We start from the raw sequence: 24,217 nt of genomic DNA, 5'->3' as shown, positions 1-24,217 counted from the left end.
CCATCCTAGGTTAAGGGGCGGAAGTGAAGGGCCCAGGCATTCTCAAACTCAGTGAGAGGAAGGACGCCGGGGGAATGGCAGGACCCAAGGACAGATGATTCTGACACAGGCACTTAATTCACCCTGCCTCTAGTCGTATCACCTAGGACTCTCGCGCTGCCACCACAGCTGACTGGAGGGGGACTTACTGCGCTCTCGGACACACCGAGTCCCCCCCAGCCCCCAGTCTCAGCAAGTCACCTGCTACATGCTTGACTCAGGCTCTGGCTCTGCAGCCAGTTTGCATGAGCCTGAGCATCCCCACTTGCGAAAGAAAGTACTGTGCCCCAGCTACTATTCGGCTGTCCCTACGGGGCCTACCTCCAGACCCCATCACCACATGTGTTTCTGTCAGTTGTCTCTCACGGACGAACCTTCCTCCCTGAGGTAGTACTTCAGGGGATCGTCCCATACGTCTTCGCTGATGATCTGCAGGCAACACGAGCAAGGTCAGCCAGGGGCTGACCAGGCTCCCAACCCTCCCATGAGCAGCCAAGAACTCCAACATCAACCACCAACTGTGTGCAAGCCCAAAGCAACCCCACCTCAGCAATCCTGTTCGATTCTGGGCAGTTGTGGCCTGACAGCCAGTTGAGAAAGTTAAGGCTCCTGGTGTCCAGCCTGCGGCTGGGGGCTCCCCGTTCAAAGTCCCAGAACCAGTGGACTGGAGTGGATCGACGTGCCCTGTACCCTGCAGACAGACAGGGGAGACTGGGGTGGACACCGCAGGTGCATCATCCACACGCTTGCACACCCACACTCATCACCCCGGGAGCCACCTTTTACCAGTGATGTCAAGGTAATACTCCTTAATGATCACCGAGTTCAAGAAGTAGGGGTTGTCCCGAAAGGAAAAGATCAGCTTGCAGCGGGACGGCGGATGGCTCCGCACCTGCACCTGCCAGGATAGCGAGGAGGGAAAAGGTGCAAGCTTCTAGGGGCCTCAGCTTGCCTCCAAGGCAGGCATGATCAGCTTCCCCGATGCCTCTCCAAAGTCTCACAGCACAGGAACATGGCTAACACGTTCCTCCCACTCCCCGCCAGGTCCCATACCCACCCTTCCTCAGTCTCCCTCACTGACCTTCAAGTCCATCATGTAGCCGAGAAAGTCTTGATCTTGGTCGCTGATCAGGACGGAGACTTGAGGGTGGCTCATAATCTGCTTTAGGTCAAGGAGCCATTCAGGCCACATGCCGGCCAAGAAGAGCCAGGAGCATCAGCCCTAGTCTGGGGTGGAACAAGGATACTGGAACACGCATCTGCAAGGAGCTTGGCGGGCACTGCCTCTTGCCCGGCCACTGCTGATATCCTCAGGACCTGCCATACCATCAGACACGCTCATGGCTCTGGGCCCCTTGGGATGGTGTGCATCTGCATTCCCCAAGCAGGGGCTGTTTCTGACCGCTACTCTGCTCCTCCAGACCTGTGTATGCTGGGTAGTGGCATGTCACTGCTTATACGGTCAGACTTGCAGTCCTTGTGACAAACCGTGTCTGAAAGTAAAGGGCTTCTTGGGTATGTGTGTATGTGTTTATGTGTACGTGTGTGTGTGTGTGTGTGCGTGTGTGTGTGTGTGTGTGTGTGTGTGTGTGCGTGTGTGTGTGAATGACTCACATGTCCCAGCAATGTGCCGGGATCATCCACATTTACACCAATAACTGTCTGCGAACGCTGCTCTTGTGTACCGTCTCTGGTCAATGTTGACTTAGAGGCCTCGGGGGCTGCGCCTCCTCAGATGCAGGCCTGAAGGAGACACTCAAAGGCATGGCTGCGACACGTCCACCTGTGGCCCTGCCCAGGCCCTACTCGGCTGTGCCTTTGGAGCCTGCCAATTGCCCAGGACCGCATTTCCTTCAGTGGCCTCCGGCGCCCTTCCTGTGCCCTCGCCTCCACCCCCTCCGCCTGCTCCTGCCCCTTCTCCCCTTCCTCGTCCTCCTGAGCAGCAGACCCCAAGGAGCAGCGCAAAGGATACAGCTTTGGCCCAGAAGCCAGGGATGCCCTGGATGATGGCGCTCCTCCGAGCCAAGTGACGCTTCCTCCTCTGATGGTTCTTGCGCATGAACTGAACGTAAGCCCTGCGGTTTTGCTCACGCTCAGAGCTCAGTTCTACCTGCAGGGCGGCCAGTGCCTGCAGGGCATCCAGCTCCTGGCGCTCACAAGGGCCTCCGGGCCTTTCCTGGCCCTGCTCCTCCACCGTCTTCTCCTCTAGCTCCTGGGAGGGCCGCTGTTCCTGCTCCTCATCCGCCACAACCTCCACCTCCTCCACGATGTCTTCCGCAAGCAGCTGGAACTCCCGCCCGATCCCCGCCACGTCTCCGTCCACCAGGGCCTCGCCCTCCTCCACCGCCTCCACCCTGAAGAGGGTGGCCTCTTGGCCTGGCGTGACAACTGCTGGTGACAAGGTCCCAGCTGCGCACTGCATCACGACGGCAGGCTGCGGGGTGGGGGAGGGGGGTGGGGGCGGGGCCCTGCCCCCTGAGTACCTGGGCTCACAACTTGGAAGGTGCGGGGTCCCGGGACGCTCCCGCCTTCCTCTGACCGCCTCTCACGTTCCTCTTGGCCTTGGCGGTGACCCCGAGCTGGGGCAGAGGCGAAGGGACGCGACATAAGAGCACAACAAGTGGGGCGTAATGGCGGCCCAGGCTGCAGTAAACCTGTGGGACCGACTAGCTCTTTTGGGGGCGGGGAGTGAGGGGGATTGTCAGAAGGCGGGGGCTGCTGTGTGGGGGTGTTGGCGTGAGGCCGAAGAAAGGGGTGCCAGAAACGCAGGACGGGGTGAACGGGCCCTAGGAGATCCGGCGAACAGGCGGGGGCCTAGGCTGTGAGCCATGCACAGACTGCTGGCCCAAATCTAGACCAATGGCCGACAGGGTAGTGGGCGGCACTCTTATGGACACGCCCCCAGACCGGAGGGCATCTTCCGGGGTTCCTGTGCTGCTCCAGCGCCCCCACGTGGCCAGATTCTGCTCCAGGGAGGGACAGGGTTTTGCATGTGGCCGGGCTAGCCCCAGGCGCTGTCATTGACCTGGCTCTGGAAATTCCAAGCACGGGTTCCTGCTCCGCAGTCCGAACCGCACACTCCTGTGTCCCCTGGGACTGGCAATAACTGAGAGCTCTCCCTGAGTATCCAAGGGATACGCAGGGGTGCCAAGGGGCTGGATACTTTTCTTCAAGGGACAGAGAGCCTGCTGCTGTCCGGATGCTAGGGGAGTAGGGAAGAACCCCACCTACAGCGCTACAGTGGATCTCCACTGTTCGGGAACACCAGCGCCTTAGTGTACAGCGCTCGCTCTGTGTCTCTGTATCTTTGCTTCTGGCATAGCACTGTGTTGGGCAGTCCTTCCGCGTGTGTAGCAGGCGCTGGTGTCTGTGTGTCTCCGTCTCTCTAAGTAGTGCTGTTGCCGTCTGCAACTCTGTGGACACCAGCGCTCAGAAGAGACGCTTATCCTTGGCGTGAAGGCAAGCCCTTCTCGTCCTGAGTGAGTTTCACCGGTGGGAGTTCAGAGGGTTTTAGTCCACACGTTCGGAGAGTGCTTTCTCGACCTTGAAAGCCAACAGTGGGCGGTCACTGCTGAAGCGCAGAAGGGGACGGGCGACCCTCCCTCCCTCGCTGGGCCGACGTGAAAGCTGCACAAGCCTGAGGTGCCGTGGCCACACTGTGCGCAGAGGGAGAAACGAGGCCCGCTCTGCTGGCATGAGGGACCCCCCCCTGAACCTTGTGCGAATGCCGGCCAGGGAGATGCTAAGGACAGCTCCCCGTTAAGTCCCACGACTCACCGGTGTCGGAGACATGCACGGCTGCCATCGACCCTATGGAGGCCCTTTCAAAGTGGTTCTGTTCTCCATGTGAGAACACATCCCAGCCTGCCCTGTGGCCCAAGCCTGTGGGGCCTGGAGCAGCAAGAGGATCAAGCTAAACCAGCCATCCTATAGTCCTGACACACGATATATGCGTTCTACAAAGAGCTTGGGCATGGGCAGGGCCGACCCGATTCAGTTGCATGGACCGAGATGTGGGCTCAAGAGTGTTTGTCAGGGGCTTGAACAAAGGCAGGACCCAGCCTGGGTCATGACAGGGACTGTGCTGTGGCCTCGGGAGTGTCTGTCGGGATGAACAAGGGCAGGATCCAGCCTGGATCAGTGCAGGGACCGAGATGTGCTCCAAGGAGTGTTTATCGGCTGCTTGATCATGGGCAGGACCCAGCCTGGCTCGATGACGGGACCGAGAGGTGGTGTCCGGTGTGTTTGTCAGGGGCTTGAACAAAGGGAGGATCCAGCCTGGTTCAGTGCAGGGACCGAGGGGTGGGCTCAGGAGGATTTGTCGGGGGTTTGAACAAGCGCAGGACCCAGCCTGGTTCAATGCAGCGAGTGAGATGCGGGCACAGTGGTGTTTCCTGGGGGTTTGGGGGGGGGGGGAGGGTGGTTGAACAAGGGGAGGACACACCTTAGTTGAGTTCAGGAGCAGGGAGCCAGCTGTGGGCTCAATACTGTTTGCTGGGGGCTTACCTCAGGCCAGGAACCAGCCTGAGAATCAGATGCAGGCCCAGAAGTGTTGGTCAGTGGCTTCAACACGTGCAGCTCCTGGCCTGGTTCACGGCAGGGACAGAGAAGCCGGCTCAGGGGTATTTGTTCAGCGGCTTGAACAAGGGCAGGACCCAGACTGCGTCGGTGCAGGGCCCGAGATGTGGGCTCAGGAGTGCTTGTCGGGGCTTGAACATGGGAAGCACCCAGGCTGCTTCAGTGCAGGGACCGGGATGTGGGTTCCGGAGTATCTGTCGGGGGCTTGAACAAGACAAGGAGCCAGCCAGGTTCAATGCAGCGAGTGAGATGCGGGCTCAGTAGTGTTTCCTGGGGGCTTGAACAAGGGGAGGACACACCGTAGTTCAGGGGTACAGAGCGCGTTGTGGGCTCAGGAATGTGTTCCGGGGGCTTGACTAAGGCCAGGAACAAGCCTGAGAGTCCGATGCTGGCCCAGGAGTGTCGGTCGGGGGCTTGAAGAAGTGCAGGACCTGGCCTGGTTCGGTGCAGGGAACCGAGATGTGCGCTCAGGAGTATTTGTCGGGGGTTTGGGCAAGGGCAGGACCCAGGATTTGCTCGCTGTGGCCAGCTGAGTGACAGGCGCCTGTGTTCTGCCTTCTCCCATCACCTTGGACAGCTTCACAGTACCAGTCACGTTGGCCGGATCCATTGTCTGTGCCTTCCCTCAGGGAACCAGAAAACAAGGAGCGCTGGCCTCCGCTGACTTGGAGAACCGCTTTCTCCGTGTGCATCTATCTAGGTCGTTCCTTGTCAATGGCGTGGCCCTGTTGCTAGCCCACCAGCCGTCAGGGCCCACAACACTCCGAGTGAGGCCCCTGTGCTTCCCACCTGTGTAGCTTGCTGAGTGCACCTGTCTCCCTGTCTCCCTGTAGCAGGAAAAGGCCAAAGAGACGCCCGGGCCTGCAAGGGCCCCAAGAGACTGTGACAGGCCTGGGTCTGATCCAATCTTGTGAAGAAGGAGCACGTGGATACAGGCACTCTTCCGATACAAGGCACGGAACCTGAGGCCGTAAAGGTAAGGCGGCAACCCTACACGCCGTCCCTTCTCTTTAACACTACCCAGACGCACTCAGTCCCTGAACCGATGCTGCCCTGGGCACCCGGCCCTGTCTGGGCCCACAGCTCATGCCTCCCTGGGCAGAAAGCAGCTTTGCTACCTCAAAGGCACCAAGAGGCCTTGTACCACCCGGGCCTCACTGCTTTGCTAAATGCCAAGACTCTCTTTCAGTTGCTCTCATTAGGCCCAGCTAGAATTCCCGACAGTCAGGCATCCCTGCTTGCCTACACAGCCCACATGCCAAGGAAGCCAGGCCCCGCTTGGGCCCGGGGACATCCAAGACGGTCACCTGGAAGGCAGGGTGCCTCTGAGTGTCATCTGGTGCAGATGCCCTACGACAGAATCAGAGATTCTGCTCCAGCGACGCTGCCAGAAACCTCCGTCTGGGGCAGACGCGCCCCTTAGCCCCTCTGGCACCCCCCACCCCCCACCCCCACAGCCGGGGGCAAGACCCCAGAGGAAGGAAGGAATTCACGTCAGGACTTGGAGCACGACCCATGGGGTGTCTTTGGCAGGGCCGCTAATGCCTAGCCCCTGGGCCCTGAAATCCACCAGCAGGCTCTCAACCGCCCCCAGGGGCTTCCCTGTCTGCCATTCTCCCGAGGTCCCTTGGCACATGCAAGTAGCCCACCGTCCTTGCTTCCTCCCTCTTCCCTCCCTCACAGGCACACTCCGGCAGAGGGACGCACACGTACACCCACACCTGCGCCTCCCTCGCCTTTCTGCCCTGCCGAGGAGGCTGGAAATGCCTGGACGTCTGCCACGCTCACACCCTGTCTCTCCTCGCGTGCCTGTGGTTTTGCACGGACAGCCTAGCTTAGCACATCTTGCGTTGTGTTTCGCATCATGCCAGTGTGTGCCACCCTCGTGGAGACAGCGTGCGGGCCGATGGGCCGATCCTGGGCAGCACTGGCCCAGGGCCCTCCCGGGTCTCCTTCTTCCGTGTGTGGAACAAGTCCCCAGTGCAGCAGGCAATCTGTGCCTCTTTCTCCTTCGGGTCTCTGCTCTTCTCTACAGGAACTTGGCCTCCTCTCCACCCCGGGTCCAGCCGTACCCTCGCCCACCATTTCCAGAGGCCGGCCCACGTCCCCATGGACTGAGGGCTCCTCAGGCAGCGGTTTCAAAGCCCCGCCCCACCTGATTTGCCCTCGCGGAATCCTCAGACCATGCACTTCCCTCTCCCTGGTCCAAGCACACACAACCACAAGTTAGAAGTGGCGAGCGTGTTTTGGATTTGGTCTAATTGCGGATTTCTCGAGCCACGGTCCGCAGGTATCACTGGCCATCTTTTCCTCATTCCCATCCCGGATACGGTCATGCGGAGAGTCGGTGACCAACCTCCGTCAGCCTGGGGACGCCTCGTGCCTCCTCTTCTGGTCGCTCGTCACCTCCTCTCCCGTCGCCTTCATCTCTGCGTCCGCCCTGGGCCGGACACACACACACACCCCCGCATAAAGACAGGTGACACAAGCACACGCGTGTACACACACACATGCTTGGCACGTGGACACGGACGCAAACAGGGAACACAGGGGTTTCAGGAGCCGAAGACCCGTGTCCAGCAATGACGGAGATGGTGTCACTAGGCACCATGTCCTGCCCTTGGGGCTCCCTGTCCACCTCCTCCCAGAGACGTCCGGATTTTCCCTGAAGCAACTTCAAGCTCAGCAGGTGTGGTGCTGGTGAGATCAGAGTATTGGATGTGGAAATTCACACAAGATCCCAAAGTCAGCACACAGGTGCACTGGGGCCCTGGACAGGACGCCCTTTCAATGACAGGCCATCCTAGGTTAAGGGGCGGAAGTGAAGGGCCCAGGCATTCTCAAACTCAGTGAGAGGAAGGACGCCGGGGGAATGGCAGGACCCAAGGACAGATGATTCTGACACAGGCACTTAATTCACCCTGCCTCTAGTCGTATCACCTAGGACTCTCGCGCTGCCACCACAGCTGACTGGAGGGGGACTTACTGCGCTCTCGGACACACCGAGTCCCCCCCAGCCCCCAGTCTCAGCAAGTCACCTGCTACATGCTTGACTCAGGCTCTGGCTCTGCAGCCAGTTTGCATGAGCCTGAGCATCCCCACTTGCGAAAGAAAGTACTGTGCCCCAGCTACTATTCGGCTGTCCCTACGGGGCCTACCTCCAGACCCCATCACCACATGTGTTTCTGTCAGTTGTCTCTCACGGACGAACCTTCCTCCCTGAGGTAGTACTTCAGGGGATCGTCCCATACGTCTTCGCTGATGATCTGCAGGCAACACGAGCAAGGTCAGCCAGGGGCTGACCAGGCTCCCAACCCTCCCATGAGCAGCCAAGAACTCCAACATCAACCACCAACTGTGTGCAAGCCCAAAGCAACCCCACCTCAGCAATCCTGTTCGATTCTGGGCAGTTGTGGCCTGACAGCCAGTTGAGAAAGTTAAGGCTCCTGGTGTCCAGCCTGCGGCTGGGGGCTCCCCGTTCAAAGTCCCAGAACCAGTGGACTGGAGTGGATCGACGTGCCCTGTACCCTGCAGACAGACAGGGGAGACTGGGGTGGACACCGCAGGTGCATCATCCACACGCTTGCACACCCACACTCATCACCCCGGGAGCCACCTTTTACCAGTGATGTCAAGGTAATACTCCTTAATGATCACCGAGTTCAAGAAGTAGGGGTTGTCCCGAAAGGAAAAGATCAGCTTGCAGCGGGACGGCGGATGGCTCCGCACCTGCACCTGCCAGGATAGCGAGGAGGGAAAAGGTGCAAGCTTCTAGGGGCCTCAGCTTGCCTCCAAGGCAGGCATGATCAGCTTCCCCGATGCCTCTCCAAAGTCTCACAGCACAGGAACATGGCTAACACGTTCCTCCCACTCCCCGCCAGGTCCCATACCCACCCTTCCTCAGTCTCCCTCACTGACCTTCAAGTCCATCATGTAGCCGAGAAAGTCTTGATCTTGGTCGCTGATCAGGACGGAGACTTGAGGGTGGCTCATAATCTGCTTTAGGTCAAGGAGCCATTCAGGCCACATGCCGGCCAAGAAGAGCCAGGAGCATCAGCCCTAGTCTGGGGTGGAACAAGGATACTGGAACACGCATCTGCAAGGAGCTTGGCGGGCACTGCCTCTTGCCCGGCCACTGCTGATATCCTCAGGACCTGCCATACCATCAGACACGCTCATGGCTCTGGGCCCCTTGGGATGGTGTGCATCTGCATTCCCCAAGCAGGGGCTGTTTCTGACCGCTACTCTGCTCCTCCAGACCTGTGTATGCTGGGTAGTGGCATGTCACTGCTTATACGGTCAGACTTGCAGTCCTTGTGACAAACCGTGTCTGAAAGTAAAGGGCTTCTTGGGTATGTGTGTATGTGTTTATGTGTACGTGTGTGTGTGTGTGTGTGCGTGTGTGTGTGTGTGTGTGTGTGTGTGCGTGTGTGTGTGAATGACTCACATGTCCCAGCAATGTGCCGGGATCATCCACATTTACACCAATAACTGTCTGCGAACGCTGCTCTTGTGTACCGTCTCTGGTCAATGTTGACTTAGAGGCCTCGGGGGCTGCGCCTCCTCAGATGCAGGCCTGAAGGAGACACTCAAAGGCATGGCTGCGACACGTCCACCTGTGGCCCTGCCCAGGCCCTACTCGGCTGTGCCTTTGGAGCCTGCCAATTGCCCAGGACCGCATTTCCTTCAGTGGCCTCCGGCGCCCTTCCTGTGCCCTCGCCTCCACCCCCTCCGCCTGCTCCTGCCCCTTCTCCCCTTCCTCGTCCTCCTGAGCAGCAGACCCCAAGGAGCAGCGCAAAGGATACAGCTTTGGCCCAGAAGCCAGGGATGCCCTGGATGATGGCGCTCCTCCGAGCCAAGTGACGCTTCCTCCTCTGATGGTTCTTGCGCATGAACTGAACGTAAGCCCTGCGGTTTTGCTCACGCTCAGAGCTCAGTTCTACCTGCAGGGCGGCCAGTGCCTGCAGGGCATCCAGCTCCTGGCGCTCACAAGGGCCTCCGGGCCTTTCCTGGCCCTGCTCCTCCACCGTCTTCTCCTCTAGCTCCTGGGAGGGCCGCTGTTCCTGCTCCTCATCCGCCACAACCTCCACCTCCTCCACGATGTCTTCCGCAAGCAGCTGGAACTCCCGCCCGATCCCCGCCACGTCTCCGTCCACCAGGGCCTCGCCCTCCTCCACCGCCTCCACCCTGAAGAGGGTGGCCTCTTGGCCTGGCGTGACAACTGCTGGTGACAAGGTCCCAGCTGCGCACTGCATCACGACGGCAGGCTGCGGGGTGGGGGAGGGGGGTGGGGGCGGGGCCCTGCCCCCTGAGTACCTGGGCTCACAACTTGGAAGGTGCGGGGTCCCGGGACGCTCCCGCCTTCCTCTGACCGCCTCTCACGTTCCTCTTGGCCTTGGCGGTGACCCCGAGCTGGGGCAGAGGCGAAGGGACGCGACATAAGAGCACAACAAGTGGGGCGTAATGGCGGCCCAGGCTGCAGTAAACCTGTGGGACCGACTAGCTCTTTTGGGGGCGGGGAGTGAGGGGGATTGTCAGAAGGCGGGGGCTGCTGTGTGGGGGTGTTGGCGTGAGGCCGAAGAAAGGGGTGCCAGAAACGCAGGACGGGGTGAACGGGCCCTAGGAGATCCGGCGAACAGGCGGGGGCCTAGGCTGTGAGCCATGCACAGACTGCTGGCCCAAATCTAGACCAATGGCCGACAGGGTAGTGGGCGGCACTCTTATGGACACGCCCCCAGACCGGAGGGCATCTTCCGGGGTTCCTGTGCTGCTCCAGCGCCCCCACGTGGCCAGATTCTGCTCCAGGGAGGGACAGGGTTTTGCATGTGGCCGGGCTAGCCCCAGGCGCTGTCATTGACCTGGCTCTGGAAATTCCAAGCACGGGTTCCTGCTCCGCCATCCGAACCGCACACTCCTGTGTCCCCTGGGACTGGCAATAACTGAGAGCTCTCCCTGAGTATCCAAGGGATACGCAGGGGTGCCAAGGGGCTGGATACTTTTCTTCAAGGGACAGAGAGCCTGCTGCTGTCCGGATGCTAGGGGAGTAGGGAAGAACCCCACCTACAGCGCTACAGTGGATCTCCACTGTTCGGGAACACCAGCGCCTTAGTGTACAGCGCTCGCTCTGTGTCTCTGTATCTTTGCTTCTGGCATAGCACTGTGTTGGGCAGTCCTTCCGCGTGTGTAGCAGGCGCTGGTGTCTGTGTGTCTCCGTCTCTCTAAGTAGTGCTGTTGCCGTCTGCAACTCTGTGGACACCAGCGCTCAGAAGAGACGCTTATCCTTGGCGTGAAGGCAAGCCCTTCTCGTCCTGAGTGAGTTTCACCGGTGGGAGTTCAGAGGGTTTTAGTCCACACGTTCGGAGAGTGCTTTCTCGACCTTGAAAGCCAACAGTGGGCGGTCACTGCTGAAGCGCAGAAGGGGACGGGCGACCCTCCCTCCCTCGCTGGGCCGACGTGAAAGCTGCACAAGCCTGAGGTGCCGTGGCCACACTGTGCGCAGAGGGAGAAACGAGGCCCGCTCTGCTGGCATGAGGGACCCCCCCCTGAACCTTGTGCGAATGCCGGCCAGGGAGATGCTAAGGACAGCTCCCCGTTAAGTCCCACGACTCACCGGTGTCGGAGACATGCACGGCTGCCATCGACCCTATGGAGGCCCTTTCAAAGTGGTTCTGTTCTCCATGTGAGAACACATCCCAGCCTGCCCTGTGGCCCAAGCCTGTGGGGCCTGGAGCAGCAAGAGGATCAAGCTAAACCAGCCATCCTATAGTCCTGACACACGATATATGCGTTCTACAAAGAGCTTGGGCATGGGCAGGGCCGACCCGATTCAGTTGCATGGACCGAGATGTGGGCTCAAGAGTGTTTGTCAGGGGCTTGAACAAAGGCAGGACCCAGCCTGGGTCATGACAGGGACTGTGCTGTGGCCTCGGGAGTGTCTGTCGGGATGAACAAGGGCAGGATCCAGCCTGGATCAGTGCAGGGACCGAGATGTGCTCCAAGGAGTGTTTATCGGCTGCTTGATCATGGGCAGGACCCAGCCTGGCTCGATGACGGGACCGAGAGGTGGTGTCCGGTGTGTTTGTCAGGGGCTTGAACAAAGGGAGGATCCAGCCTGGTTCAGTGCAGGGACCGAGGGGTGGGCTCAGGAGGATTTGTCGGGGGTTTGAACAAGCGCAGGACCCAGCCTGGTTCAATGCAGCGAGTGAGATGCGGGCACAGTGGTGTTTCCTGGGGGTTTGGGGGGGGGGGGAGGGTGGTTGAACAAGGGGAGGACACACCTTAGTTGAGTTCAGGAGCAGGGAGCCAGCTGTGGGCTCAATACTGTTTGCTGGGGGCTTACCTCAGGCCAGGAACCAGCCTGAGAATCAGATGCAGGCCCAGAAGTGTTGGTCAGTGGCTTCAACACGTGCAGCTCCTGGCCTGGTTCACGGCAGGGACAGAGAAGCCGGCTCAGGGGTATTTGTTCAGCGGCTTGAACAAGGGCAGGACCCAGACTGCGTCGGTGCAGGGCCCGAGATGTGGGCTCAGGAGTGCTTGTCGGGGCTTGAACATGGGAAGCACCCAGGCTGCTTCAGTGCAGGGACCGGGATGTGGGTTCCGGAGTATCTGTCGGGGGCTTGAACAAGACAAGGAGCCAGCCAGGTTCAATGCAGCGAGTGAGATGCGGGCTCAGTAGTGTTTCCTGGGGGCTTGAACAAGGGGAGGACACACCGTAGTTCAGGGGTACAGAGCGCGTTGTGGGCTCAGGAATGTGTTCCGGGGGCTTGACTAAGGCCAGGAACAAGCCTGAGAGTCCGATGCTGGCCCAGGAGTGTCGGTCGGGGGCTTGAAGAAGTGCAGGACCTGGCCTGGTTCGGTGCAGGGAACCGAGATGTGCGCTCAGGAGTATTTGTCGGGGGTTTGGGCAAGGGCAGGACCCAGGATTTGCTCGCTGTGGCCAGCTGAGTGACAGGCGCCTGTGTTCTGCCTTCTCCCATCACCTTGGACAGCTTCACAGTACCAGTCACGTTGGCCGGATCCATTGTCTGTGCCTTCCCTCAGGGAACCAGAAAACAAGGAGCGCTGGCCTCCGCTGACTTGGAGAACCGCTTTCTCCGTGTGCATCTATCTAGGTCGTTCCTTGTCAATGGCGTGGCCCTGTTGCTAGCCCACCAGCCGTCAGGGCCCACAACACTCCGAGTGAGGCCCCTGTGCTTCCCACCTGTGTAGCTTGCTGAGTGCACCTGTCTCCCTGTCTCCCTGTAGCAGGAAAAGGCCAAAGAGACGCCCGGGCCTGCAAGGGCCCCAAGAGACTGTGACAGGCCTGGGTCTGATCCAATCTTGTGAAGAAGGAGCACGTGGATACAGGCACTCTTCCGATACAAGGCACGGAACCTGAGGCCGTAAAGGTAAGGCGGCAACCCTACACGCCGTCCCTTCTCTTTAACACTACCCAGACGCACTCAGTCCCTGAACCGATGCTGCCCTGGGCACCCGGCCCTGTCTGGGCCCACAGCTCATGCCTCCCTGGGCAGAAAGCAGCTTTGCTACCTCAAAGGCACCAAGAGGCCTTGTACCACCCGGGCCTCACTGCTTTGCTAAATGCCAAGACTCTCTTTCAGTTGCTCTCATTAGGCCCAGCTAGAATTCCCGACAGTCAGGCATCCCTGCTTGCCTACACAGCCCACATGCCAAGGAAGCCAGTCCCCGCTTGGGCCCGGGGACATCCAAGACGGTCACCTGGAAGGCAGGGTGCCTCTGAGTGTCATCTGGTGCAGATGCCCTACGACAGAATCAGAGATTCTGCTCCAGCGACGCTGCCAGAAACCTCCGTCTGGGGCAGACGCGCCCCTTAGCCCCTCTGGCACCCCCCACCCCCCACCCCCACAGCCGGGGGCAAGACCCCAGAGGAAGGAAGGAATTCACGTCAGGACTTGGAGCACGACCCATGGGGTGTCTTTGGCAGGGCCGCTAATGCCTAGCCCCTGGGCCCTGAAATCCACCAGCAGGCTCTCAACCGCCCCCAGGGGCTTCCCTGTCTGCCATTCTCCCGAGGTCCCTTGGCACATGCAAGTAGCCCACCGTCCTTGCTTCCTCCCTCTTCCCTCCCTCACAGGCACACTCCGGCAGAGGGACGCACACGTACACCCACACCTGCGCCTCCCTCGCCTTTCTGCCCTGCCGAGGAGGCTGGAAATGCCTGGACGTCTGCCACGCTCACACCCTGTCTCTCCTCGCGTGCCTGTGGTTTTGCACGGACAGCCTAGCTTAGCACATCTTGCGTTGTGTTTCGCATCATGCCAGTGTGTGCCACCCTCGTGGAGACAGCGTGCGGGCCGATGGGCCGATCCTGGGCAGCACTGGCCCAGGGCCCTCCCGGGTCTCCTTCTTCCGTGTGTGGAACAAGTCCCCAGTGCAGCAGGCAATCTGTGCCTCTTTCTCCTTCGGGTCTCTGCTCTTCTCTACAGGAACTTGGCCTCCTCTCCACCCCGGGTCCAGCCGTACCCTCGCCCACCATTTCCAGAGGCCGGCCCACGTCCCCATGGACTGAGGGCTCCTCAGGCAGCGGTTTCAAAGCCCCGCCCCACCTGATTTGCCCTCGCGGAATCCTCAGACCATGCACTTCCCTCTCCCTGGTCCAAGCACACACAACCACAAGTTAGAAGTGGCGAGCGTGTTTTGGATTTGGTCTAATTGCGGATTTCTCGAGCCACGGTCCGCAGGTATCACTGGCCATCTTTTCCTCATTCCCATCCCGGATACGGTCATGCGGAGAGTCGGTGACCAACCTCCGTCAGCCTGGGGACGCCTCGTGCCTCCTCTTCTGGTCGCTCGTCACCTCCTCTCCCGTCGCCTTCATCTCTGCGTCCGCCCTGGGCCGGACACACACACACACCCCCGCATAAAGACAGGTGACACAAGCACACGCGTGTACACACACACATGCTTGGCACGTGGACACGGACGCAAACAGGGAACACAGGGGTTTCAGGAGCCGAAGACCCGTGTCCAGCAATGACGGAGATGGTGTCACTAGGCACCATGTCCTGCCCTTGGGGCTCCCTGTCCACCTCCTCCCAGAGACGTCCGGATTTTCCCTGAAGCAACTTCAAGCTCAGCAGGTGTGGTGCTGGTGAGATCAGAGTATTGGATGTGGAAATTCACACAAGATCCCAAAGTCAGCGCACAGGTGCACTGGGGCCCTGGACAGGACGCCCTTTCAATGACAGGCCATCCTAGGTTAAGGGGCGGAAGTGAAGGGCCCAGGCATTCTCAAACTCAGTGAGAGGAAGGACGCCGGGGGAATGGCAGGACCCAAGGACAGATGATTCTGACACAGGCACTTAATTCACCCTGCCTCTAGTCGTATCACCTAGGACTCTCGCGCTGCCACCACAGCTGACTGGAGGGGGACTTACTGCGCTCTCGGACACACCGAGTCCCCCCCAGCCCCCAGTCTCAGCAAGTCACCTGCTACATGCTTGACTCAGGCTCTGGCTCTGCAGCCAGTTTGCATGAGCCTGAGCATCCCCACTTGCGAAAGAAAGTACTGTGCCCCAGCTACTATTCGGCTGTCCCTACGGGGCCTACCTCCAGACCCCATCACCACATGTGTTTCTGTCAGTTGTCTCTCACGGACGAACCTTCCTCCCTGAGGTAGTACTTCAGGGGATCGTCCCATACGTCTTCGCTGATGATCTGCAGGCAACACGAGCAAGGTCAGCCAGGGGCTGACCAGGCTCCCAACCCTCCCATGAGCAGCCAAGAACTCCAACATCAACCACCAACTGTGTGCAAGCCCAAAGCAACCCCACCTCAGCAATCCTGTTCGATTCTGGGCCGTTGTGGCCTGACAGCCAGTTGAGAAAGTTAAGGCTCCTGGTGTCCAGCCTGCGGCTGGGGGCTCCCCGTTCAAAGTCCCAGAACCAGTGGACTGGAGTGGATCGACGTGCCCTGTACCCTGCAGACAGACAGGGGAGACTGGGGTGGACACCGCAGGTGCATCATCCACACGCTTGCACACCCACACTCATCACCCCGGGAGCCACCTTTTACCAGTGATGTCAAGGTAATACTCCTTAATGATCACCGAGTTCAAGAAGTAGGGGTTGTCCCGAAAGGAAAAGATCAGCTTGCAGCGGGACGGCGGATGGCTCCGCACCTGCACCTGCCAGGATAGCGAGGAGGGAAAAGGTGCAAGCTTCTAGGGGCCTCAGCTTGCCTCCAAGGCAGGCATGATCAGCTTCCCCGATGCCTCTCCAAAGTCTCACAGCACAGGAACATGGCTAACACGTTCCTCCCACTCCCCGCCAGGTCCCATACCCACCCTTCCTCAGTCTCCCTCACTGACCTTCAAGTCCATCATGTAGCCGAGAAAGTCTTGATCTTGGTCGCTGATCAGGACGGAGACTTGAGGGTGGCTCATAATCTGCTTTAGGTCAAGGAGCCATTCAGGCCACATGCCGGCCAAGAAGAGCCAGGAGCATCAGCCCTAGTCTGGGGTGGAACAAGGATACTGGAACACGCATCTGCAAGGAGCTTGGCGGGCACTGCCTCTTGCCCGGCCACTGCTGATATCCTCAGGACCTGCCATACCATCAGACACGCTCATGGCTCTGGGCCCCTTGGGATGGTGTGCATCTGCATTCCCCAAGCAGGGGCTGTTTCTGACCGCTACTCTGCTCCTCCAGACCTGTGTATGCTGGGTAGTGGCATGTCACTGCTTATACGGTCAGACTTGCAGTCCTTGTGACAAACCGTGTCTGAAAGTAAAGGGCTTCTTGGGTATGTGTGTATGTGTTTATGTGTACGTGTGTGTGTGTGTGTGTGCGTGTGTGTGTGTGTGTGTGTGTGTGTGCGTGTGTGTGTGAATGACTCACATGTCCCAGCAATGTGCCGGGATCATCCACATTTACACCAATAACTGTCTGCGAACGCTGCTCTTGTGTACCGTCTCTGGTCAATGTTGACTTAGAGGCCTCGGGGGCTGCGCCTCCTCAGATGCAGGCCTGAAGGAGACACTCAAAGGCATGGCTGCGACACGTCCACCTGTGGCCCTGCCCAGGCCCTACTCGGCTGTGCCTTTGGAGCCTGCCAATTGCCCAGGACCGCATTTCCTTCAGTGGCCTCCGGCGCCCTTCCTGTGCCCTCGCCTCCACCCCCTCCGCCTGCTCCTGCCCCTTCTCCCCTTCCTCGTCCTCCTGAGCAGCAGACCCCAAGGAGCAGCGCAAAGGATACAGCTTTGGCCCAGAAGCCAGGGATGCCCTGGATGATGGCGCTCCTCCGAGCCAAGTGACGCTTCCTCCTCTGATGGTTCTTGCGCATGAACTGAACGTAAGCCCTGCGGTTTTGCTCACGCTCAGAGCTCAGTTCTACCTGCAGGGCGGCCAGTGCCTGCAGGGCATCCAGCTCCTGGCGCTCACAAGGGCCTCCGGGCCTTTCCTGGCCCTGCTCCTCCACCGTCTTCTCCTCTAGCTCCTGGGAGGGCCGCTGTTCCTGCTCCTCATCCGCCACAACCTCCACCTCCTCCACGATGTCTTCCGCAAGCAGCTGGAACTCCCGCCCGATCCCCGCCACGTCTCCGTCCACCAGGGCCTCGCCCTCCTCCACCGCCTCCACCCTGAAGAGGGTGGCCTCTTGGCCTGGCGTGACAACTGCTGGTGACAAGGTCCCAGCTGCGCACTGCATCACGACGGCAGGCTGCGGGGTGGGGGAGGGGGGTGGGGGCGGGGCCCTGCCCCCTGAGTACCTGGGCTCACAACTTGGAAGGTGCGGGGTCCCGGGACGCTCCCGCCTTCCTCTGACCGCCTCTCACGTTCCTCTTGGCCTTGGCGGTGACCCCGAGCTGGGGCAGAGGCGAAGGGACGCGACATAAGAGCACAACAAGTGGGGCGTAATGGCGGCCCAGGCTGCAGTAAACCTGTGGGACCGACTAGCTCTTTTGGGGGCGGGGAGTGAGGGGGATTGTCAGAAGGCGGGGGCTGCTGTGTGGGGGTGTTGGCGTGAGGCCGAAGAAAGGGGTGCCAGAAACGCAGGACGGGGTGAACGGGCCCTAGGAGATCCGGCGAACAGGCGGGGGCCTAGGCTGTGAGCCATGCACAGACTGCTGGCCCAAATCTAGACCAATGGCCGACAGGGTAGTGGGCGGCACTCTTATGGACACGCCCCCAGACCGGAGGGCATCTTCCGGGGTTCCTGTGCTGCTCCAGCGCCCCCACGTGGCCAGATTCTGCTCCAGGGAGGGACAGGGTTTTGCATGTGGCCGGGCTAGCCCCAGGCGCTGTCATTGACCTGGCTCTGGAAATTCCAAGCACGGGTTCCTGCTCCGCAGTCCGAACCGCACACTCCTGTGTCCCCTGGGACTGGCAATAACTGAGAGCTCTCCCTGAGTATCCAAGGGATACGCAGGGGTGCCAAGGGGCTGGATACTTTTCTTCAAGGGACAGAGAGCCTGCTGCTGTCCGGATGCTAGGGGAGTAGGGAAGAACCCCACCTACAGCGCTACAGTGGATCTCCACTGTTCGGGAACACCAGCGCCTTAGTGTACAGCGCTCGCTCTGTGTCTCTGTATCTTTGCTTCTGGCATAGCACTGTGTTGGGCAGTCCTTCCGCGTGTGTAGCAGGCGCTGGTGTCTGTGTGTCTCCGTCTCTCTAAGTAGTGCTGTTGCCGTCTGCAACTCTGTGGACACCAGCGCTCAGAAGAGACGCTTATCCTTGGCGTGAAGGCAAGCCCTTCTCGTCCTGAGTGAGTTTCACCGGTGGGAGTTCAGAGGGTTTTAGTCCACACGTTCAGAGAGTGCTTTCTCGACCTTGAAAGCCAACAGTGGGCGGTCACTGCTGAAGCGCAGAAGGGGACGGGCGACCCTCCCTCCCTCGCTGGGCCGACGTGAAAGCTGCACAAGCCTGAGGTGCCGTGGCCACACTGTGCGCAGAGGGAGAAACGAGGCCCGCTCTGCTGGCATGAGGGACCCCCCCCTGAACCTTGTGCGAATGCCGGCCAGGGAGATGCTAAGGACAGCTCCCCGTTAAGTCCCACGACTCACCGGTGTCGGAGACATGCACGGCTGCCATCGACCCTATGGAGGCCCTTTCAAAGTGGTTCTGTTCTCCATGTGAGAACACATCCCAGCCTGCCCTGTGGCCCAAGCCTGTGGGGCCTGGAGCAGCAAGAGGATCAAGCTAAACCAGCCATCCTATAGTCCTGACACACGATATATGCGTTCTACAAAGAGCTTGGGCATGGGCAGGGCCGACCCGATTCAGTTGCATGGACCGAGATGTGGGCTCAAGAGTGTTTGTCAGGGGCTTGAACAAAGGCAGGACCCAGCCTGGGTCATGACAGGGACTGTGCTGTGGCCTCGGGAGTGTCTGTCGGGATGAACAAGGGCAGGATCCAGCCTGGATCAGTGCAGGGACCGAGATGTGCTCCAAGGAGTGTTTATCGGCTGCTTGATCATGGGCAGGACCCAGCCTGGCTCGATGACGGGACCGAGAGGTGGTGTCCGGTGTGTTTGTCAGGGGCTTGAACAAAGGGAGGATCCAGCCTGGTTCAGTGCAGGGACCGAGGGGTGGGCTCAGGAGGATTTGTCGGGGGTTTGAACAAGCGCAGGACCCAGCCTGGTTCAATGCAGCGAGTGAGATGCGGGCACAGTGGTGTTTCCTGGGGGTTTGGGGGGGGGGGGGGGGAGGGTGGTTGAACAAGGGGAGGACACACCTTAGTTGAGTTCAGGAGCAGGGAGCCAGCTGTGGGCTCAATACTGTTTGCTGGGGGCTTACCTCAGGCCAGGAACCAGCCTGAGAATCAGATGCAGGCCCAGAAGTGTTGGTCAGTGGCTTCAACACGTGCAGCTCCTGGCCTGGTTCACGGCAGGGACAGAGAAGCCGGCTCAGGGGTATTTGTTCAGCGGCTTGAACAAGGGCAGGACCCAGACTGCGTCGGTGCAGGGCCCGAGATGTGGGCTCAGGAGTGCTTGTCGGGGCTTGAACATGGGAAGCACCCAGGCTGCTTCAGTGCAGGGACCGGGATGTGGGTTCCGGAGTATCTGTCGGGGGCTTGAACAAGACAAGGAGCCAGCCAGGTTCAATGCAGCGAGTGAGATGCGGGCTCAGTAGTGTTTCCTGGGGGCTTGAACAAGGGGAGGACACACCGTAGTTCAGGGGTACAGAGCGCGTTGTGGGCTCAGGAATGTGTTCCGGGGGCTTGACTAAGGCCAGGAACAAGCCTGAGAGTCCGATGCTGGCCCAGGAGTGTCGGTCGGGGGCTTGAAGAAGTGCAGGACCTGGCCTGGTTCGGTGCAGGGAACCGAGATGTGCGCTCAGGAGTATTTGTCGGGGGTTTGGGCAAGGGCAGGACCCAGGATTTGCTCGCTGTGGCCAGCTGAGTGACAGGCGCCTGTGTTCTGCCTTCTCCCATCACCTTGGACAGCTTCACAGTACCAGTCACGTTGGCCGGATCCATTGTCTGTGCCTTCCCTCAGGGAACCAGAAAACAAGGAGCGCTGGCCTCCGCTGACTTGGAGAACCGCTTTCTCCGTGTGCATCTATCTAGGTCGTTCCTTGTCAATGGCGTGGCCCTGTTGCTAGCCCACCAGCCGTCAGGGCCCACAACACTCCGAGTGAGGCCCCTGTGCTTCCCACCTGTGTAGCTTGCTGAGTGCACCTGTCTCCCTGTCTCCCTGTAGCAGGAAAAGGCCAAAGAGACGCCCGGGCCTGCAAGGGCCCCAAGAGACTGTGACAGGCCTGGGTCTGATCCAATCTTGTGAAGAAGGAGCACGTGGATACAGGCACTCTTCCGATACAAGGCACGGAACCTGAGGCCGTAAAGGTAAGGCGGCAACCCTACACGCCGTCCCTTCTCTTTAACACTACCCAGACGCACTCAGTCCCTGAACCGATGCTGCCCTGGGCACCCGGCCCTGTCTGGGCCCACAGCTCATGCCTCCCTGGGCAGAAAGCAGCTTTGCTACCTCAAAGGCACCAAGAGGCCTTGTACCACCCGGGCCTCACTGCTTTGCTAAATGCCAAGACTCTCTTTCAGTTGCTCTCATTAGGCCCAGCTAGAATTCCCGACAGTCAGGCATCCCTGCTTGCCTACACAGCCCACATGCCAAGGAAGCCAGTCCCCGCTTGGGCCCGGGGACATCCAAGACGGTCACCTGGAAGGCAGGGTGCCTCTGAGTGTCATCTGGTGCAGATGCCCTACGACAGAATCAGAGATTCTGCTCCAGCGACGCTGCCAGAAACCTCCGTCTGGGGCAGACGCGCCCCTTAGCCCCTCTGGCCCCCCCCACCCCCCACCCCCACAGCCGGGGGCAAGACCCCAGAGGAAGGAAGGAATTCACGTCAGGACTTGGAGCACGACCCATGGGGTGTCTTTGGCAGGGCCGCTAATGCCTAGCCCCTGGGCCCTGAAATCCACCAGCAGGCTCTCAACCGCCCCCAGGGGCTTCCCTGTCTGCCATTCTCCCGAGGTCCCTTGGCACATGCAAGTAGCCCACCGTCCTTGCTTCCTCCCTCTTCCCTCCCTCACAGGCACACTCCGGCAGAGGGACGCACACGTACACCCACACCTGCGCCTCCCTCGCCTTTCTGCCCTGCCGAGGAGGCTGGAAATGCCTGGACGTCTGCCACGCTCACACCCTGTCTCTCCTCGCGTGCCTGTGGTTTTGCACGGACAGCCTAGCTTAGCACATCTTGCGTTGTGTTTCGCATCATGCCAGTGTGTGCCACCCTCGTGGAGACAGCGTGCGGGCCGATGGGCCGATCCTGGGCAGCACTGGCCCAGGGCCCTCCCGGGTCTCCTTCTTCCGTGTGTGGAACAAGTCCCCAGTGCAGCAGGCAATCTGTGCCTCTTTCTCCTTCGGGTCTCTGCTCTTCTCTACAGGAACTTGGCCTCCTCTCCACCCCGGGTCCAGCCGTACCCTCGCCCACCATTTCCAGAGGCCGGCCCACGTCCCCATGGACTGAGGGCTCCTCAGGCAGCGGTTTCAAAGCCCCGCCCCACCTGATTTGCCCTCGCGGAATCCTCAGACCATGCACTTCCCTCTCCCTGGTCCAAGCACACACAACCACAAGTTAGAAGTGGCGAGCGTGTTTTGGATTTGGTCTAATTGCGGATTTCTCGAGCCACGGTCCGCAGGTATCACTGGCCATCTTTTCCTCATTCCCATCCCGGATACGGTCATGCGGAGAGTCGGTGACCAACCTCCGTCAGCCTGGGGACGCCTCGTGCCTCCTCTTCTGGTCGCTCGTCACCTCCTCTCCCGTCGCCTTCATCTCTGCGTCCGCCCTGGGCCGGACACACACACACACCCCCGCATAAAGACAGGTGACACAAGCACACGCGTGTACACACACACATGCTTGGCACGTGGACACGGACGCAAACAGGGAACACAGGGGTTTCAGGAGCCGAAGACCCGTGTCCAGCAATGACGGAGATGGTGTCACTAGGCACCATGTCCTGCCCTTGGGGCTCCCTGTCCACCTCCTCCCAGAGACGTCCGGATTTTCCCTGAAGCAACTTCAAGCTCAGCAGGTGTGGTGCTGGTGAGATCAGAGTATTGGATGTGGAAATTCACACAAGATCCCAAAGTCAGCGCACAGGTGCACTGGGGCCCTGGACAGGACGCCCTTTCAATGACAGGCCATCCTAGGTTAAGGGGCGGAAGTGAAGGGCCCAGGCATTCTCAAACTCAGTGAGAGGAAGGACGCCGGGGGAATGGCAGGACCCAAGGACAGATGATTCTGACACAGGCACTTAATTCACCCTGCCTCTAGTCGTATCACCTAGGACTCTCGCGCTGCCACCACAGCTGACTGGAGGGGGACTTACTGCGCTCTCGGACACACCGAGTCCCCCCCAGCCCCCAGTCTCAGCAAGTCACCTGCTACATGCTTGACTCAGGCTCTGGCTCTGCAGCCAGTTTGCATGAGCCTGAGCATCCCCACTTGCGAAAGAAAGTACTGTGCCCCAGCTACTATTCGGCTGTCCCTACGGGGCCTACCTCCAGACCCCATCACCACATGTGTTTCTGTCAGTTGTCTCTCACGGACGAACCTTCCTCCCTGAGGTAGTACTTCAGGGGATCGTCCCATACGTCTTCGCTGATGATCTGCAGGCAACACGAGCAAGGTCAGCCAGGGGCTGACCAGGCTCCCAACCCTCCCATGAGCAGCCAAGAACTCCAACATCAACCACCAACTGTGTGCAAGCCCAAAGCAACCCCACCTCAGCAATCCTGTTCGATTCTGGGCAGTTGTGGCCTGACAGCCAGTTGAGAAAGTTAAGGCTCCTGGTGTCCAGCCTGCGGCTGGGGGCTCCCCGTCCAAAGTCCCAGAACCAGTGGACTGGAGTGGATCGACGTGCCCTGTACCCTGCAGACAGACAGGGGAGACTGGGGTGGACACCGCAGGTGCATCATCCACACGCTTGCACACCCACACTCATCACCCCGGGAGCCACCTTTTACCAGTGATGTCAAGGTAATACTCCTTAATGATCACCGAGTTCAAGAAGTAGGGGTTGTCCCGAAAGGAAAAGATCAGCTTGCAGCGGGACGGCGGATGGCTCCGCACCTGCACCTGCCAGGATAGCGAGGAGGGAAAAGGTGCAAGCTTCTAGGGGCCTCAGCTTGCCTCCAAGGCAGGCATGATCAGCTTCCCCGATGCCTCTCCAAAGTCTCACAGCACAGGAACATGGCTAACACGTTCCTCCCACTCCCCGCCAGGTCCCATACCCACCCTTCCTCAGTCTCCCTCACTGACCTTCAAGTCCATCATGTAGCCGAGAAAGTCTTGATCTTGGTCGCTGATCAGGACGGAGACTTGAGGGTGGCTCATAATCTGCTTTAGGTCAAGGAGCCATTCAGGCCACATGCCGGCCAAGAAGAGCCAGGAGCATCAGCCCTAGTCTGGGGTGGAACAAGGATACTGGAACACGCATCTGCAAGGAGCTTGGCGGGCACTGCCTCTTGCCCGGCCACTGCTGATATCCTCAGGACCTGCCATACCATCAGACACGCTCATGGCTCTGGGCCCCTTGGGATGGTGTGCATCTGCATTCCCCAAGCAGGGGCTGTTTCTGACCGCTACTCTGCTCCTCCAGACCTGTGTATGCTGGGTAGTGGCATGTCACTGCTTATACGGTCAGACTTGCAGTCCTTGTGACAAACCGTGTCTGAAAGTAAAGGGCTTCTTGGGTATGTGTGTATGTGTTTATGTGTACGTGTGTGTGTGTGTGTGTGCGTGTGTGTGTGTGTGTGTGTGTGTGTGCGTGTGTGTGTGAATGACTCACATGTCCCAGCAATGTGCCGGGATCATCCACATTTACACCAATAACTGTCTGCGAACGCTGCTCTTGTGTACCGTCTCTGGTCAATGTTGACTTAGAGGCCTCGGGGGCTGCGCCTCCTCAGATGCAGGCCTGAAGGAGACACTCAAAGGCATGGCTGCGACACGTCCACCTGTGGCCCTGCCCAGGCCCTACTCGGCTGTGCCTTTGGAGCCTGCCAATTGCCCAGGACCGCATTTCCTTCAGTGGCCTCCGGCGCCCTTCCTGTGCCCTCGCCTCCACCCCCTCCGCCTGCTCCTGCCCCTTCTCCCCTTCCTCGTCCTCCTGAGC

At 59.8% G+C, this 24,217-nt stretch overlaps 3 protein-coding genes across 3 annotated transcripts; all 3 read right to left on the bottom strand.

Annotated features, from left to right (window-relative positions):
• Nucleotides 1-390: 390 nt before the first annotated feature.
• LOC132344583 (testis-specific Y-encoded protein 1-like) lies at nt 391-2,646 on the bottom strand. Its single transcript, XM_059884249.1, has 6 exons — nt 2,523-2,646; nt 2,012-2,427; nt 1,121-1,198; nt 826-937; nt 585-730; nt 391-468 (listed from the first exon to the last, which is right to left on the bottom strand). Exons 1-6 carry the CDS (start codon nt 2,644-2,646, stop codon nt 391-393), a joined length of 954 nt encoding a protein of 317 aa, XP_059740232.1.
• A 5,159-nt stretch (nt 2,647-7,805) lies between these two features.
• LOC132344582 (testis-specific Y-encoded protein 1-like) lies at nt 7,806-10,057 on the bottom strand. The gene is made up of 6 exons (XM_059884248.1): nt 9,934-10,057; nt 9,423-9,838; nt 8,536-8,613; nt 8,241-8,352; nt 8,000-8,145; nt 7,806-7,883 (listed from the first exon to the last, which is right to left on the bottom strand). The coding sequence occupies exons 1-6, from the start codon at nt 10,055-10,057 to the stop codon at nt 7,806-7,808; spliced, it is 954 nt and encodes a 317-aa protein (XP_059740231.1).
• Nucleotides 10,058-15,216: 5,159 nt separating this feature from the next.
• Nucleotides 15,217-17,468, bottom strand: LOC132344581 (testis-specific Y-encoded protein 1). The gene is made up of 6 exons (XM_059884247.1): nt 17,345-17,468; nt 16,834-17,249; nt 15,947-16,024; nt 15,652-15,763; nt 15,411-15,556; nt 15,217-15,294 (listed from the first exon to the last, which is right to left on the bottom strand). Exons 1-6 carry the CDS (start codon nt 17,466-17,468, stop codon nt 15,217-15,219), a joined length of 954 nt encoding a protein of 317 aa, XP_059740230.1.
• Between the last annotated feature and the right edge of the window lie 6,749 nt (nt 17,469-24,217).

Source organism: Bos taurus, chromosome Y (assembly GCF_002263795.3).
Source record: "Bos taurus isolate L1 Dominette 01449 registration number 42190680 breed Hereford chromosome Y, ARS-UCD2.0, whole genome shotgun sequence".
Lineage (NCBI taxonomy): Eukaryota > Metazoa > Chordata > Mammalia > Artiodactyla > Bovidae > Bos > Bos taurus.
This window is presented reverse-complemented; position numbering and strand designations above follow the sequence as displayed.